Consider the following 14,135-nt stretch of genomic DNA (forward strand, 5'->3'; position numbering starts at 1 on the left):
ATGAAGTTGCTGAAGATAGTTGGGCCTAGGACACTACCATGAAGAACTCCTGCAGTGATGTCCTGGAACTGGAATGATTGATCTCCAACAATCATAACCATCTTCCTTTGTGCTAGGTATGACTCCAACCAGTGGAGAGCTTTCACTCTTACCTCACATATGGAGCAACCTTCCTGAGCAAGATCTACCTTGACATCCTTTGGATCATTGTATGGGAAACATGTAGTCACTAACAAACCCCATCTGTTGAATGGCTTTGAACTACTACAGCGAGAGTGATCCTTGTTAAACAGGTTCAGGACAGGCCAAGGCCCCTCCTGCAGACAACATCCATTGCTGGGCCTCAGTACAAACCCATTATGCACTTGGAGAGACATAAATAATGGTGCACAATACCGACGAATGTCCCCTCTACAGACTAATCACCTTAAACTCAGCAAATGAGGAGGCGAGCGCTTGGCTTCGGGAACTTGCATTCACTAAATTTAAACACAAAACAGGAACCCAGACCCAAACACTGACACCTGCAGCTCTAACTAGTTGCCACTTTAAATCAAAACAAACTTTCAGGCTGCCAGTTTACAGTGCGAATAGCATTCTGTACACAGTCTTGGGACTTAACCCCTTAGAAACTGAATCTAATATAACAGAAATATATTAATTTGTCAGCCACGGCTTAGTTAGCACTCTCATCTGTAAGTCAGAATGTTGTGGGTTCAAGTTTCACTCCACAGACATGAGCACGGAGGCTGACACTCCAGTGTACACTGAGGAAGTACTGCACTGTGAGCGGTACCACATTTTAGATGAGTTAAACCAAGGCCCTGTCTGCCCTCCCAGGTGAATGTAAGATATCCCATGACACTACATTGTAGAAGAGCTGGGGAGTTATCCCTGATGTCGTGGCCAATATGGATCCTACCAATGTCACAAAAACAGATTAATTAGTCATTATCACACTGCTGTTTAAGGAGCTTGCTGTGCACAAACTGGCTGCCAAGTTTCCCAAATTACAACAGTGATTATACTTCCAAAGTACTTCATTGGCTGTAAGTGCTTTCGGACACCTTGAGTTCATCAAAGTTCTCAGGGAAACATTATGCGTCCTATGAACTGGAAATTATAAACCCATTGATGGAGAAACTATACCAGCCCACATTGACATTGACCAACATATTATGTACAGGACTCTTACTGTAGGTTCCTGAGTGTTTCAGTGAATAGGAACACACCATGCTGATAAATCAGGTGGTTTGGGCTAAGTTAAACATGTGTATTTATTGTGAGTTATAAATCTATACAGAGGATTGATAAACCAACAGGTACACAATATTAAATTTACACCAAACTTTGAATCAACCAAAATAACAAACCATTTGAAAATGACTCAAGATCTTTCCCAGAACATGATATGAATCATAGAAGAATGTAAGGTGAACATATCACACTTACTACATTGAGGTATGACGAGCTGAGTGAACTCAGGTCTGTAGAGACTCACCCTCACTCCCTCACCCTACTCAGGATAGTAGTCTTCCCAGAGAGAGTACAAACATTACCCATGGTATTAGTCAAACACCTGTCACCTGAAGAGAATCTGTCTATAATTCACATCACCAACTAAAACAGGTCACAATCCTACCCCACACTCCTGAGCACTGGCTCACTTTACCACCGTAGGGGGATTAGCATTAACATTTGAGCTAGGATTTTCAGGGTAGATGTCAGGAAGGCAGATCCTGAATGTATCTCACTCTCCAACCAGTAGTCAGTCCTGAATACTTATGAAAGTGATGGTTCATCTACAGAGAGCAGCCAGAGCCAAGTCCACGGTACCACAGCTGGATCAGCTGTACAGGGGGGCATAAAGACGACTGGAAGAGCAATAATGAAAGAAGATCCAACAAGTAGGGGAACAGACAGGCATTTCTGCAGCTGCAGATGTGAATCTAGGATGGAATGCTGCCTCCCTGATGCCAGGGTCAAGGATGTCACTGAAAGGCTGCAGAGCATCCTAAGGGGGAGAGTGAAACGCCAGGGGTCATGGTCCACATTGATACCAATGACACAGGTAGAAAAAGGGATGCGGTCCTGCAGTCATAATTTAGGGAGCTAGATAAGAAATTAGCAAACAGGACCTCAAAAGTAGTAATTTCTGGATTAATCCCAGCGCGTGTAGAAATAAGAGGATAAAGCAGATGAACGTGTGACTGGAGAGATGGAGCTGGATGGAGGGCTTTAGGTTCCTGAAACATTGGGATCAGTTCTGGGGGAGATAGGACTAGTACAGGCTGGGTGGGTTACATCTAAACAGAGCGAGGACCAAGTTCCTTGTGAGCAATTTGCTGGTACTGTTGGGGAGCGTTTAACCTAACTTGGCTGTGGTGTGGGAAGGAGGTCATACTAAGGAGGAACACCAAGGTACAGAGGGTATTGGGAGAGGTAGTTAGCACAAGAGTAGAAAATAGTAAGATATTAGGTGGCTTCAGAGTAAGAGGGAATCTAAAAGTATAAATTAGGGTGCATGTGCATGTTTGTGAATGCACAGAATATGGTAAATAAGATTGGTGAGTTGTTAGCGCAGATTGCCACGTGGAAATATGATGTTGTGGCTCAAAACGAGGGTGGGACTGAGTATTACATGTTCCTAGATATTAGTTGTCCAAGAAAGATAGGGAAGAAAGAAAAGGAGAGGTGTGGACATATTGATTAAGGAGAACATTGCAGAACTGGAGAGAGAGGTTGTCTCAGAGGGGTCAAAGGCAGAATCTATTTGGTTAGAGGTAAGGAACAAAAAAGATGCAATTACATTGCTCAGTATAGTCTGTAGGCCACCAAGTAGGGACAGTAGTGATGTAAAGGGCAGAGAGGAGCAAGAGTTCCTCAAGTATGTTCAGAAGAATTTTCCATTGCAGTATGATTCCAGTTTAATGAGAAAGGCACTGCTGGACCTGGTTTATGGAACAAGGTGGATCAAGTGTCAGCAGGAGAACATTTAGAGGACAGTGATCATTGTATCATAAGTTTTAGGTTGGCTATGAAAAAACCTGAACAATACAGAGTAAGAATAGTTAACTGGGGGAAAGCCAACTTCAATGGGATAAGAATGGATCTGACCCAGATAAATTGGATTCAAAGGTTGGCAGGAAAAATGGTAACTGAACAAGGGGCTGCCTTTAAAGAGGAGGCAGAGTCAAGGTACATTCCCAAAGGGGAAAGGTAGGGCAAAGAAATCCAGAGCTCCCTGGTTCAGAAAAGAGACAGAAGTTAAGATAAAGAATAGATAGATGTCAGGCACAGAATACAACTGAGCATATTGGAGGTTCAGAGGGGAATTGAAAAAACAAGAGAAGGAAACAGAGTAGGAGAAGATTCTGGAAGCAGACATAAAAGGGAATCCAAATGTATTCTATTGGAATCTGCATTGGAGTGGTGCTTTGCGCTGCAGTAGAGTGCTTAAGTTGGAGTTTGGTGACTGAGGGAGTTTGGTGAGGAGGGAACGAGGTGATCCTTTGAGTACTGTGAGTACAGTCGGCTAAGTATTTACTACTTTTATCACTTATAGGTTTAAGGTCTTATTTTGTGGTTCATCGTTTATAAGGGCTATATTCTATAACAAAGAGGAGCAGGAAGAAGGACCCTAGAGTAATTGATATTATTTGACATTAAGTATCTTCCAAAGGGTTTAATTTAATTTAAAGGCAGGAGAGCTCAAAGCTGTGGTTTCCTCCTCTTGCTCTATGTGGGAAGCTGGGAACATTTCCAGTGCCCGGGGCCAGCATGTGGGCAGGAAGCATCTCCAGCTGCAGCTCCTGAAAGCCCAGGTTTTGGAGCTGGAGCGGTAGCTGGGGAAACTGTGGAGCAGGTGGCCACACCGCAGGCTAAAAGTCCACAGGCAGGAAGGGAATGGGTGACCACCAGGCAGAGCAAGAGGACTAGGCAGGCAGTGCAGGAATCTCCTGTGGCTATTACCCTGCAAAATAGATATATCACTTTGGATACTGTTGGGCGGAATGGCCTCTCAGGGGAAAGCAGCAACAGCCAAATTCGTTGCACCACGATTGGGTCTGCTGAACAGCGGAGGAGTAAAAAGTGTGGGAATGCCATAGTTATAGTGGATTCAATTGTAAGGGGAATAGATAGGCATTTCTGTGGCCGCAAACAAGACTCCAAGATAGTATGTTGCCTCTCTGGTGCTTGGGTCAAGGATGTCTCAGAGCGGCTACAGGACAGTCTGAAGGGGGAGGGTGAACAGCCAGTGGTCGTGGTACACATTGGTACAAATGACAAAGGTTAAAAAAGGGATGAGGTCCTAAAAGCAGAATATAGGGAGTTAGGAAGTAAGTTGAAAAGTAGGACCTCAAAGGTAGTGATCTCAGGATTACTACCAGTGCCGTGTGCTAGTCAGAGTAGAAATAACAGGATATATTGGATGAATACGTGGCTGAAGAGATGGTGTGAGGGGGAGGGTTTCAGATTCCTGGGACATTGGGACCGGTTCTGGGGGAAGTGGGACCAGCACAAACTGGGTCGATTACACCTGGGCAGGACCAGGACTGATGTCCTGGGGGGAATATTTGCTAGTGTGGTTGGGGAGAGTTTAAACTAAAAAGGCAGGGGGGTGGGAACCTATGCAAGGAGTCAGAGGAAGGGGAATCAAGGACAAGAACAAAAGACAGAAAGGGGAATAAGAAAAAAGTGACAGGCAGAAAAATCAAGGGCAAGAATCAAACAGGGCCTCAGTGAAAAATAGTGGGAACAGGACAAGTAATGTTAAAAAGACAAGCCTTAAGGCTTTGTGCCTTAATTTGAGGAACATTCGCAATAAAGTGGATGAATTAACCGCACAAATAGATGTAAACAGTTATGATATAGTTCGGATTACGGAGACACGGCTACAGGGTGACCAGGAATGGGAACTGAACGTCCAGGGGTATTCAGTATTTAGGAAGGACAGACAAAAAATAAAAGGCGGTGGAGTTGCATTGTTGGTTGAAGAGGAAATTAACGCAATAGTGAGGAAAGATATTAGCTCCGACGATGTGGAATCTGTATGGGTAGAGCTGAGAAACACTAAGGGGCAAAAAATGTTCGTGGGGCTTGTATAAAGACCTCCAAACTGTCAGGGTGATGTTGGGAACGGCATTAAACAGGAAATTAGAGACACATTCAATAAAGGAACGTCTATAATTATGGGTGACTTTAATCTGCATATAGATGGGCAAATCAAATTAGTAACAAACCGTAGAGGAGGAATTCCTGGAGTGTATATGGGATGGTTTTCTGGACCAATACGTTAAGGAACCAATGAGAGAACAAGCCATCCTAGACTGGGTATTGTGTAATGAGAAAGGAATAATTGGCAATCTAGTTGTGTGAGGCTCCTTGGGGATGAGCGATCATAATATGATAGAATTCTTCATCAAGATGGAGAGTGATGTAGTTGATTCTGAGACTAGGGTCCTGAATCTTAATAAAGGAAATTACGATGGTATGAGGTGCGAGTTGGCTATGATGGATTGGGAAACAATACTTAAACAGATGACGGTGGATAGGCAATGGCAAACATTCAAAGAGCGCATGGGTGAACTGCAACAATTGTTTATTTCTGTCTGACAGGAAAGGTGGCCAAACCATGGCTTACAAGGGAAATTAGAGATAGTATTAGATCCAAGGATGAAGCATAAAAATTGTCCAGATAAAACAACAGACCTGAGGATTGGGAGCAGTTTAGAATTCAGCAAAGAAGGATCAAGAGATTGATTAAGAAGGGGAAAAGAGAGTCGAGAGTAAGCTTGCGGGGAACATAAAAACTGACTGTAAAATTTCTATAGGTATGTGAAGAGAAAAAGATTGGTAAAGACAAATGTATGTCCCTTACAGTCAGAAACAGAGGAATTTATAATGGGGAACAAAGAAATAGCTGACCAACTAAATACATACTTTGGTTCTGTCTTCACAAAGGAGGACACAAATAACATACCAGAAATGTTGGGGGACACAGGGTTTAATGAGAGGGAGGAACTGAAAGAAATCAGTATTAGCAGGGAAACGGTGTTGGAGAAATTGATGGGATTGAAGGCCGATAAATCCTCAGGGCCTGATAATCTACATCCCAGAGTACTTAAGGAGGTGGCCCTAGAAATAATGGATGCATTGGTGGTCATCTTCCGAGATTCTATAGACTCTGGAACAGTTCCTACAGATTGGAGGGTAGCTAATGTAACCCCACTATTTAAAAAGGGAGGTAGAGAGAAAACAGGGAATTATGGACCAGTCAGCCTGACGTCAGTAGTGGGGAAAATTCTAGAGTCCATTATAAAAGATTTAATCGCTGAGCACTTGGAAAACAGTGGCAGAATCGGACAGAGTCAGCATGGATTTACGAAAGGGAAATCATGCTTGACAAATCTACTGGAATTTTGAGGATGTAACTAGTAGAGTTGATGAGGGGAAGCCAATGGATGTGGTTTATTTGGACTTTCAGAAGGCTTTCGACAAAGTCCCACGTAAGAGATCAGTGTGTAAAATTAAAGTGCATGGGATTGGGGGTAATGTATTGAGATGGATAGAAAACTGGTTGGCAGGCAGGAAACAAAGAGTAGGAATAAAAGGGTCTTTTTCCGAATGGCAGGCAGTGACTAGTGGGGTACCGCAGGGATCAGTGCTGGGACCCCAGCTATTCACAATATATATTAATGATTTAGATGAGGGAACTAAATGTAATATCTCCAAATTTGCAGATGACACAAAGCTGGGTGGGAGGGTGAGCTGTGAGGAGGATGCAGAGTTACATACTTCAGGGTGATTTAGACTTGAGTGAGTGGGCAAATGCATGGCAGATGCAGTATAATGCGGATAAATCTGAGGTTATCCACTTTAGTAGCAAAAACAGGAATGCAGATTACTATCTGAATGGCTATAAATTGAGAGAGGGGAATGTATGAGATCTGGATGTCCTCGTACATCAGTCACTGAAGGCAAGCATGCAGGTGCAGCAGGCAGTAAAGAAGGCAAATGGTATGTTGGCCTTCATAGTGAGAGGATTCAAGTATAGGAGTAGGGATGTCTTGCTGCAATCATACAGAGTCTTGGTGAGACCAGACCTGTAACATTGTGTGCAGTTTTGGTCTCCTTATCTGAGGGAGGATGTTCTTGCTACGGAGGAAGTGCAGCGAAGGTTTACCAGACTGATTCCTGGGATGGCGGGACTGACATATGAGGAGAGATTGAGTTGGTTAGGATTGTATTCGCTGGAGTTCAGAAGAATGAGGGGGGATCTCATAGAAACCTATAAAATTCTAACAGGACTAGACTGGGTAGATGCAGGAAGGATGTTCCCAATGGTGTGGGAGTCCAGAACCAGGGTCACAGTCTGAGGGTATGGGGTAGACCATTTAGGACTGAGATGAGGAGAAATTTCTTCAACCAGAGAGTGGTGAGCCTTTGGAATTCACTACCACAAAAGTGGTTGAGGCCAAAACATTGTGTGTTTTCAAGAAGGAGTTAGATATAGCTCTTGGGCAAAAGGGATCAAAGCTTACGGGGAGAAAGTGGGAACAAGCTATTGAGTGGATGGTCAGCCATGATCATAATGAATGGTGCAGCAGGCTCGAAGGGTTGAATGGCCTACTCCTGCTCCTATTTTCTATGTTTCTATGGAATATAAATAGTAAAAGGAGTGGGACCAACAAGAGGTTTCTGTATTGAGACATGGGGTATGGGTGAGGTACTAAATGAATACTTTGCATCTGTTTTTACCAAAGAATAAGATGCTGCATAGGTCATGGTGAAAGAGGAGTTAGCTCAGACACTAGAAGGGTTTAAAATTGATAAGGAGGTGGTGTTGGATAGACTGTCTTAAAGATGATAAGGCACTAGGACAGGATAAGATGTATCCAAGGATACTGAGGGAAGTGAGAGCGGAAATTGCAGAGGCATTGGCTATAATTTTTCAGACTTCCCTAGACTCAGGAGTGGTGCCAGAGGACTGGAGAATTGCAAATGTTATATCCTTGGTCAAAAAGGGCGTAAAGCTAAGGCCAGCAATCAGCCTGTAAGTTTAATCTCAGTGGCGAGGAAGCTTCTAGAAACAATAATTCAGGTCAAAATGAATAGGAAAGGCAGCACAAATTTATTAACAGGAAGTCGTGTTTAACAAACTTGCTTGAGTTTATTGATGATATATGTTATGACTGATGCAGTTGGTAAAACAGAGTTATTTAAAAATCCCAGAGAGAAACTTAAAATTATAGGTTATGACAGTTGTTTAAAGTGTTATGTTTAAGATGTAACTCTAAATTCAAGAATCATACCTCTAATTCCTGAGGTTTTACATTAAACTAAATGAAACATTTTATTAATTTCCACAGGTTAAAATATATATGCACATGGCTACAAATTACTACAATCATAATCAAATTCCCAAACTAATCTCCATTAAGGCAACAGCAACCCGTAGACTTAACCAGACAAAGTGTTTTCACCTTATGAGGTTCTTTTCACTTTGCTTCCTGTGGAGCCAGTTGGAGGCTTACAGCTATCTTTTGATCTCACATCGCCTCTGCTCTGAACACCCAAAAACTGCTGAAGGTATACCTACCAGCCCCATTGAATGTTAATTCTCATTGTATCAACAACCTCTGAACTAAACCTCACTAACAATAAAACCCCTTTCATTATACCAATTTTATTAATAATATAAACATATTGCTCTATTCAAAAAATGCAAATGCACACTATCTCTTACATATCAAAACTAGTACACATCAAAGAACCCAGCCTAGCTGACTTTAATCCAATTAAGACACACCCACAGACTAAACCTTTATTTTAAAATTTTTTTTTTCCAATAATATTACATACATTCATAGTTTCATGACAGATAACAGAGAGGATGGATGAGGGTAATGCTATTGATGTCTTGTATATGGACTTCCGAAAGGCATTTGATATAGTGCTGCACATCAGACTTGTGAACAAAGTTAGAGCTCATGGAATAGCGACAGTAGAAACATGGATACAAAACTGGCTTAGTGACAAGAAACAGAATAATGGGAATAAAAACAGAAAGTGCTGGATGTTACTTACAATAAGAGGTTGTGGTGGAAGAATTAACCCAGGCTGGTCTTTTGGTTCAAGCTGGTTTATTTTCAATACAGCTCCTCAGTGCTACTGACTTCCAAGTAGCTTCCACACAAAGTGTTCCAGCTGTATATTTTTATTCTTTTTCGATTGGAAATTGCAGAGGCATTGGCCATAATTTTTCAGACTTCCCTAGACTCAGGGGTGGTGCGAGAGGACTGGAGATTTGCAAATTTTACACTCTTGGTCAAAAAGGGCGTAAAGCTAAGGCCAGCAATCAGCCTGTAATTGTAATCTCAGTGGCAAGGAAGCTTCTAGAAACAATATTTCAGGACAAAATGAATAGGAAAGGCAGCATGAATTTATTAACAGGAAATCATGTTTAACAAACTTGCTTGAGTTTATTATGATACATGTTATGACTGATGCAGTAGGTAAAGCAGAGTTATTTAAAAATCCCACAGGGAAACTTTAAACAACTGTCATAACCTATAATTTTAAGTGTTATGTTTGAGATATAACTCTAAATTCAGGAATCATACTACTAGTTCCTGAGGTTTTACATTAAACTAAATGAAACATTTTATTAATTTCTACAGGTTTTTTTAAACAAAGAGGGAGACAACGTCATGTATTTCCACATCTATAGTCCCCGTATTTCCTTTACCAAATATATATAAAAACAATTATAAGACAAGTTTTTTTTATTGCACCATTATAACATAAGACACCCCTCTTCCAATACATTTAATAATTTCTCTCTTAGAGCAGGCACTTCTTTTTGTAAAACAGTCTGATAGCTGGTGACTTGTGTCAACCCATTCTATCTTAGAGATGTCTCTTCTCTCTAACATTTCTTTTATGCTGGCTTGGTCTATTCTTAGCCTTTTTTCAGTGACACTTTTCTTGGAATGAACATTGTCCTAAGAGACCAGTTATTAACGTAACATTCTATGGGCAAACTTTTCTCATACTGCCCCTTATATAACATTTCTGTCAGTATATTGGATAAGTAACCCCCCATATCTAATGCTTCTGCCAAGGCTAGCGTTTCAGCATCTAAGGTGCTTTTCACTAACTTTTTTATATTCTTGGCCCCCTAAGTCAGCGGATAACGTTTATTATTCTTTCCCACCAAGAATATGATAAACCCTGTTGTGCTAGAGTACCTGTCTGCAAGATTGGCTTGTGAAGCATCACTAAAAATGACCAACCTCATATCTTCTGGATCACCCAAGACTGGAAACTTGAGCACACATCTCTCAGAATTTAATTTTTTAAGCGTTTTATTTGCTCTCAGAATTTGCTCAACTGTAGCATGTTTCATCATGGTACTCAGCTCCAACACATCATTAATAGCATCAAGCCTATTCTGAGTGTACAACCAGCTCAACTGCCCAATCAAACTTCTCAACTGTTCCGTTTCTTCTTTGGTAGCAGGATCAACTTTTTGTGAGGATCTAACCCGGTTATTGAGATATGATTAACATTTTCTAGATAAGATTGTTGATTCAATGTCACTCCTAACTTGCTCTGCTTAATGTCTAAACCTATGTATTTAAAGGCCCCTGAAGCCTGACTTCCGACCTTGAATTCCTTCTTTATCTTCTTGATTACCCCTTGTTCAAATTCTACAGCCTCCCCACAGGAGATCATCAACATGCATGATAAAGATTCCAGCTAGTTTCTCCTTTTGGTACCAGTAGAACATTGCGGAGTCTGCCTTTAACTGAATGTAACCTGTTTTCAACAGGACCGACCTCACGGAAAAATACCAAACTCTTGACGCATCATTCAATCCATAAACATATTTGTTCAATTTCCATAGCTTTCCTTCCACATCCCCGGCTTCTTTGGGCAGTTTAAAAAAAAACTTCCCTTTGAAACTTCTCCCCCTATAAAAACGCAACCTTTATATCAATCGATTCGCACTCCCAGGAATAGGATGCCAAAATAGCTTTAAAAAATCTTCAAACTCACTTTCCCAGCAGTAGGCGAGTCCACTCTGACATCCTGATCTCCTAGTCTCTCTTCAAAGCCCCGGACTACTAATCTCGCTTCGGCCTCAAGAAGAAAAGGTCTGGTAGTACCTTTTCTGTACCGATCCATCTGTGAGATAAAGCTGGCTGTCCTCTGTCAGGTATTTCAGAATATATCCCGAATTCCTTCCAACTTTCTAACTCTTTCTGTTTGGCTTCCTTTATCAACTTATTTTCCAATTTATTAGCAGCTACTAGAATCTCTCAGTCATAAGGACTTCTACTTCTATTGAGATTTGTAGCTTGCTCTCTACTCCTTGTTCTTGTTAAGCTATGGTCTCTACTCACATTCCACTCCCATTCTGGTCTACTGCTATATGATCTTTCTCCCACGCGAGCAGAACCCTATTCGCAAGTCCTTGATTTTTTTCTAGGGTCACAACTACTTTCTGGTCCACTGTCAGAACTCATACTGCGTTTTCTGGGTTTCCACATCTTTACCTCGGTTTGTCTTCAGTTTCTGTTGTGCCGGATGTGCAAACTATGTAATTTCTAAATTATCTTATTTTTGTCCACCAAATTCTTATTCTCAGCAGCTAACAAAACTTCATGAACTTTTTGATGAGAAATCTCTGGCTTCCTTAGTGGCAAGCAGTAATGGCCTGACCGAGTAAAATGTAGATCCACATTTTTTCCAAACACGACTACTCTATCATTCTTCATATCTAGCGTCATCTGAGCCTTCTTCATTGCAGAGAGACTCAACAATAGTAGTATCTCGCTAGAAATCATATCAGTACTGATAAACAGATTGATCCCTGCTATCTTACAAGGGAGGACCGCCCATTTGGAGGATGTTAATGTATTGTCATCTGTGAACCTGAAGCAGGTAGAGCTTTCATACTCTTTGACCTTCCACCGGTCTGCCTCATCGAGAGATTCCAGATAGCAGTCAAGCCAGTCCATGCCACACACCGTAGAAGTGCAACCACTGTCCAGAACTGCAGAGCTGAAGGAATCTACCATCAAAGTACTCATCACCGGATTCAAACTCTCAGTGCACATATTCCATCATGGCAGTCACCATCATCATTTTCAGTTTCAGATGAATCTGTTTCATGGGTCACATCAAAAACACGATTCCTTCCCTGTGGGCAGTTCATTGCATAATGATACTGGGAATCATACCAAAAATATCGATTAACCATTCCCCCTGCATTTTTTGGATTTAAATACCTACGGTCATCATCCCAGACACGCCTCTTGTCCCGACTCTCAAAGTGGCTAGGGTTATGACCATTTTCAGACCTCTTGTCATTAGGCCCTCTCCTCTAATATTTGGTCGACCTCAAAATTCAGTCACCACTGAATCCTCAATCCTTTGTTTCACAGCATAGTTGTTCGTATTTGCTAAGAAATAGGTAGGCGACGACTGTTTCCCCAGAAACTTTTTTTTTAGGGCAGCAGCCATTTGTTATAGGAGAGATTCTTTCCCCCGGAACTGAACTCTTGTTAGTACTATCAACGTGGGAAATGCGAGCACAATCCAGTAATTTAAATGCCAATACAGATTCCGGAATTTCAAGTTAAAATCTCTGTAGTCTCCTGTACCATTTATCAAAATCCATGATATATTCTTCCATGGACTGATCATCAGATTTCCTAAACTTATCAAAGATCATTCAAGCTTCTTACGCTTCCAATAACTCATCCTTTTTGTAAAACTTATTCAAAAATTGTTACAGAAGGTTCAATCCCTCTTCATGATCCAAATCATCCACTTTCCACTCTGAAAATACTTTACTCCTTATCTTACTTTTGGCTGGTAATGATAATGCCAAAGCCATATCTTGCTTCATCCTGGGTATGGAAGTAACCCTGGTCCACATTTCAACTTTAGCCTTCCATTGCTGATAAGGTTCAGAAAAAATTAGTGGTAGTCAAAGCTTGCAATTTTGTACCGTCATTCTGTAACTTAAATTGTCAGCAACAGTACACTTCTTTTCCCTCAGAGGTTTGAGGCAAAAATCTTCATGTACAGCAAATGATCAGCAAAGCTTAAAGTTCATCCTCTGCTACCATGTTACTCACAATAAGAGATTGTGATGGAAAAATTAATCCAGGCTGCTCTTTTGGTTCAAGCTGGTTTATTTTCAAGACAACTCCTCAATGCTACTGACTTCCAAGTAGCTTCCACACAAAATGTTCCAGCTGTAACTCTTTCGAGTACAAACCCATTTCCATCTGTTTCAGATGAAGTTACATTGTTTCATAGTTTGCCATTGTGGGATTTGAACTCTTGATACTCTTTCGAGTACAAACCTGTTTCCATCTGTTTCAGATGAAGTTACATGTTTCACAGTTTGCCATTGTGAGATTTGAACTCTTGATACTCTTTTTGAGTAAACCTGTTTCCATCTGTTTCAGATGAAGTTACATTGTTTCATAGTTTGCCATTGTGAGATTTGAACTCTTGATCTGGGGGTTACAAACCCAGTACCATAACCACTTGGCTATTTAGGCCAAGCTCAAGTTACATTGTTTCATAGTTTGCCATTGTGGGATTTGAACTCTTGATACTCTTTCGAGTACAAACCTGTTTCCATCTGTTTCAGATGAAGTTACATGTTTCACAGTTTGCCATTGTGAGATTTGAACTCTTGATCTTGGGATTACAAACCCAGTACCATAACCACTTGGCTATTTAGGCCAAGCTTTTTTAAATTCCACCAGCTGCCATGGTGGGATTTGAATCCATATCCCCAGAGGATTAGCCTGGGCCTCTCGATTACTAACCCAGTGACATTACCACTAGGCCACTATCTCCTCCTATAATGTTCCAGCTGTATCTTTTTATTCTATTTAGATGGAATAATCAATACCCATCACCTGTTTAACTAGCAATTGTATTTAACAAGCTGATTGCCATGCAGTGTGACTATCTAAACATTGACACTGGATGCATCTGTGGAGAGAGAAACAGAGTTAATGTCTCAAATCCAATTTAACTCTTCTTCGAACGGAAGAGAGGTAGAGATGTGGTTGATAGATGTTTCTGGGCCTGGAGGAAGG

At 41.3% G+C, this 14,135-nt stretch overlaps 1 protein-coding gene across 1 annotated transcript in view; it reads right to left on the reverse strand.

Annotated features, from left to right (window-relative positions):
• Positions 1-14,135, reverse strand: part of LOC121291236 (zinc finger protein 271-like) — a 40,717-nt gene that overhangs the window by 12,269 nt on the left and 14,313 nt on the right. Inside the window, exon 3 of the mRNA XM_041212313.1 lies at positions 797-918. Coding sequence (XP_041068247.1) covers positions 797-918 — 122 coding nt within the window. The remainder of the gene's footprint in view (positions 1-796; positions 919-14,135) is intronic.

This window comes from Carcharodon carcharias, chromosome 19, assembly GCF_017639515.1.
Source record: "Carcharodon carcharias isolate sCarCar2 chromosome 19, sCarCar2.pri, whole genome shotgun sequence".
Lineage (NCBI taxonomy): Eukaryota > Metazoa > Chordata > Chondrichthyes > Lamniformes > Lamnidae > Carcharodon > Carcharodon carcharias.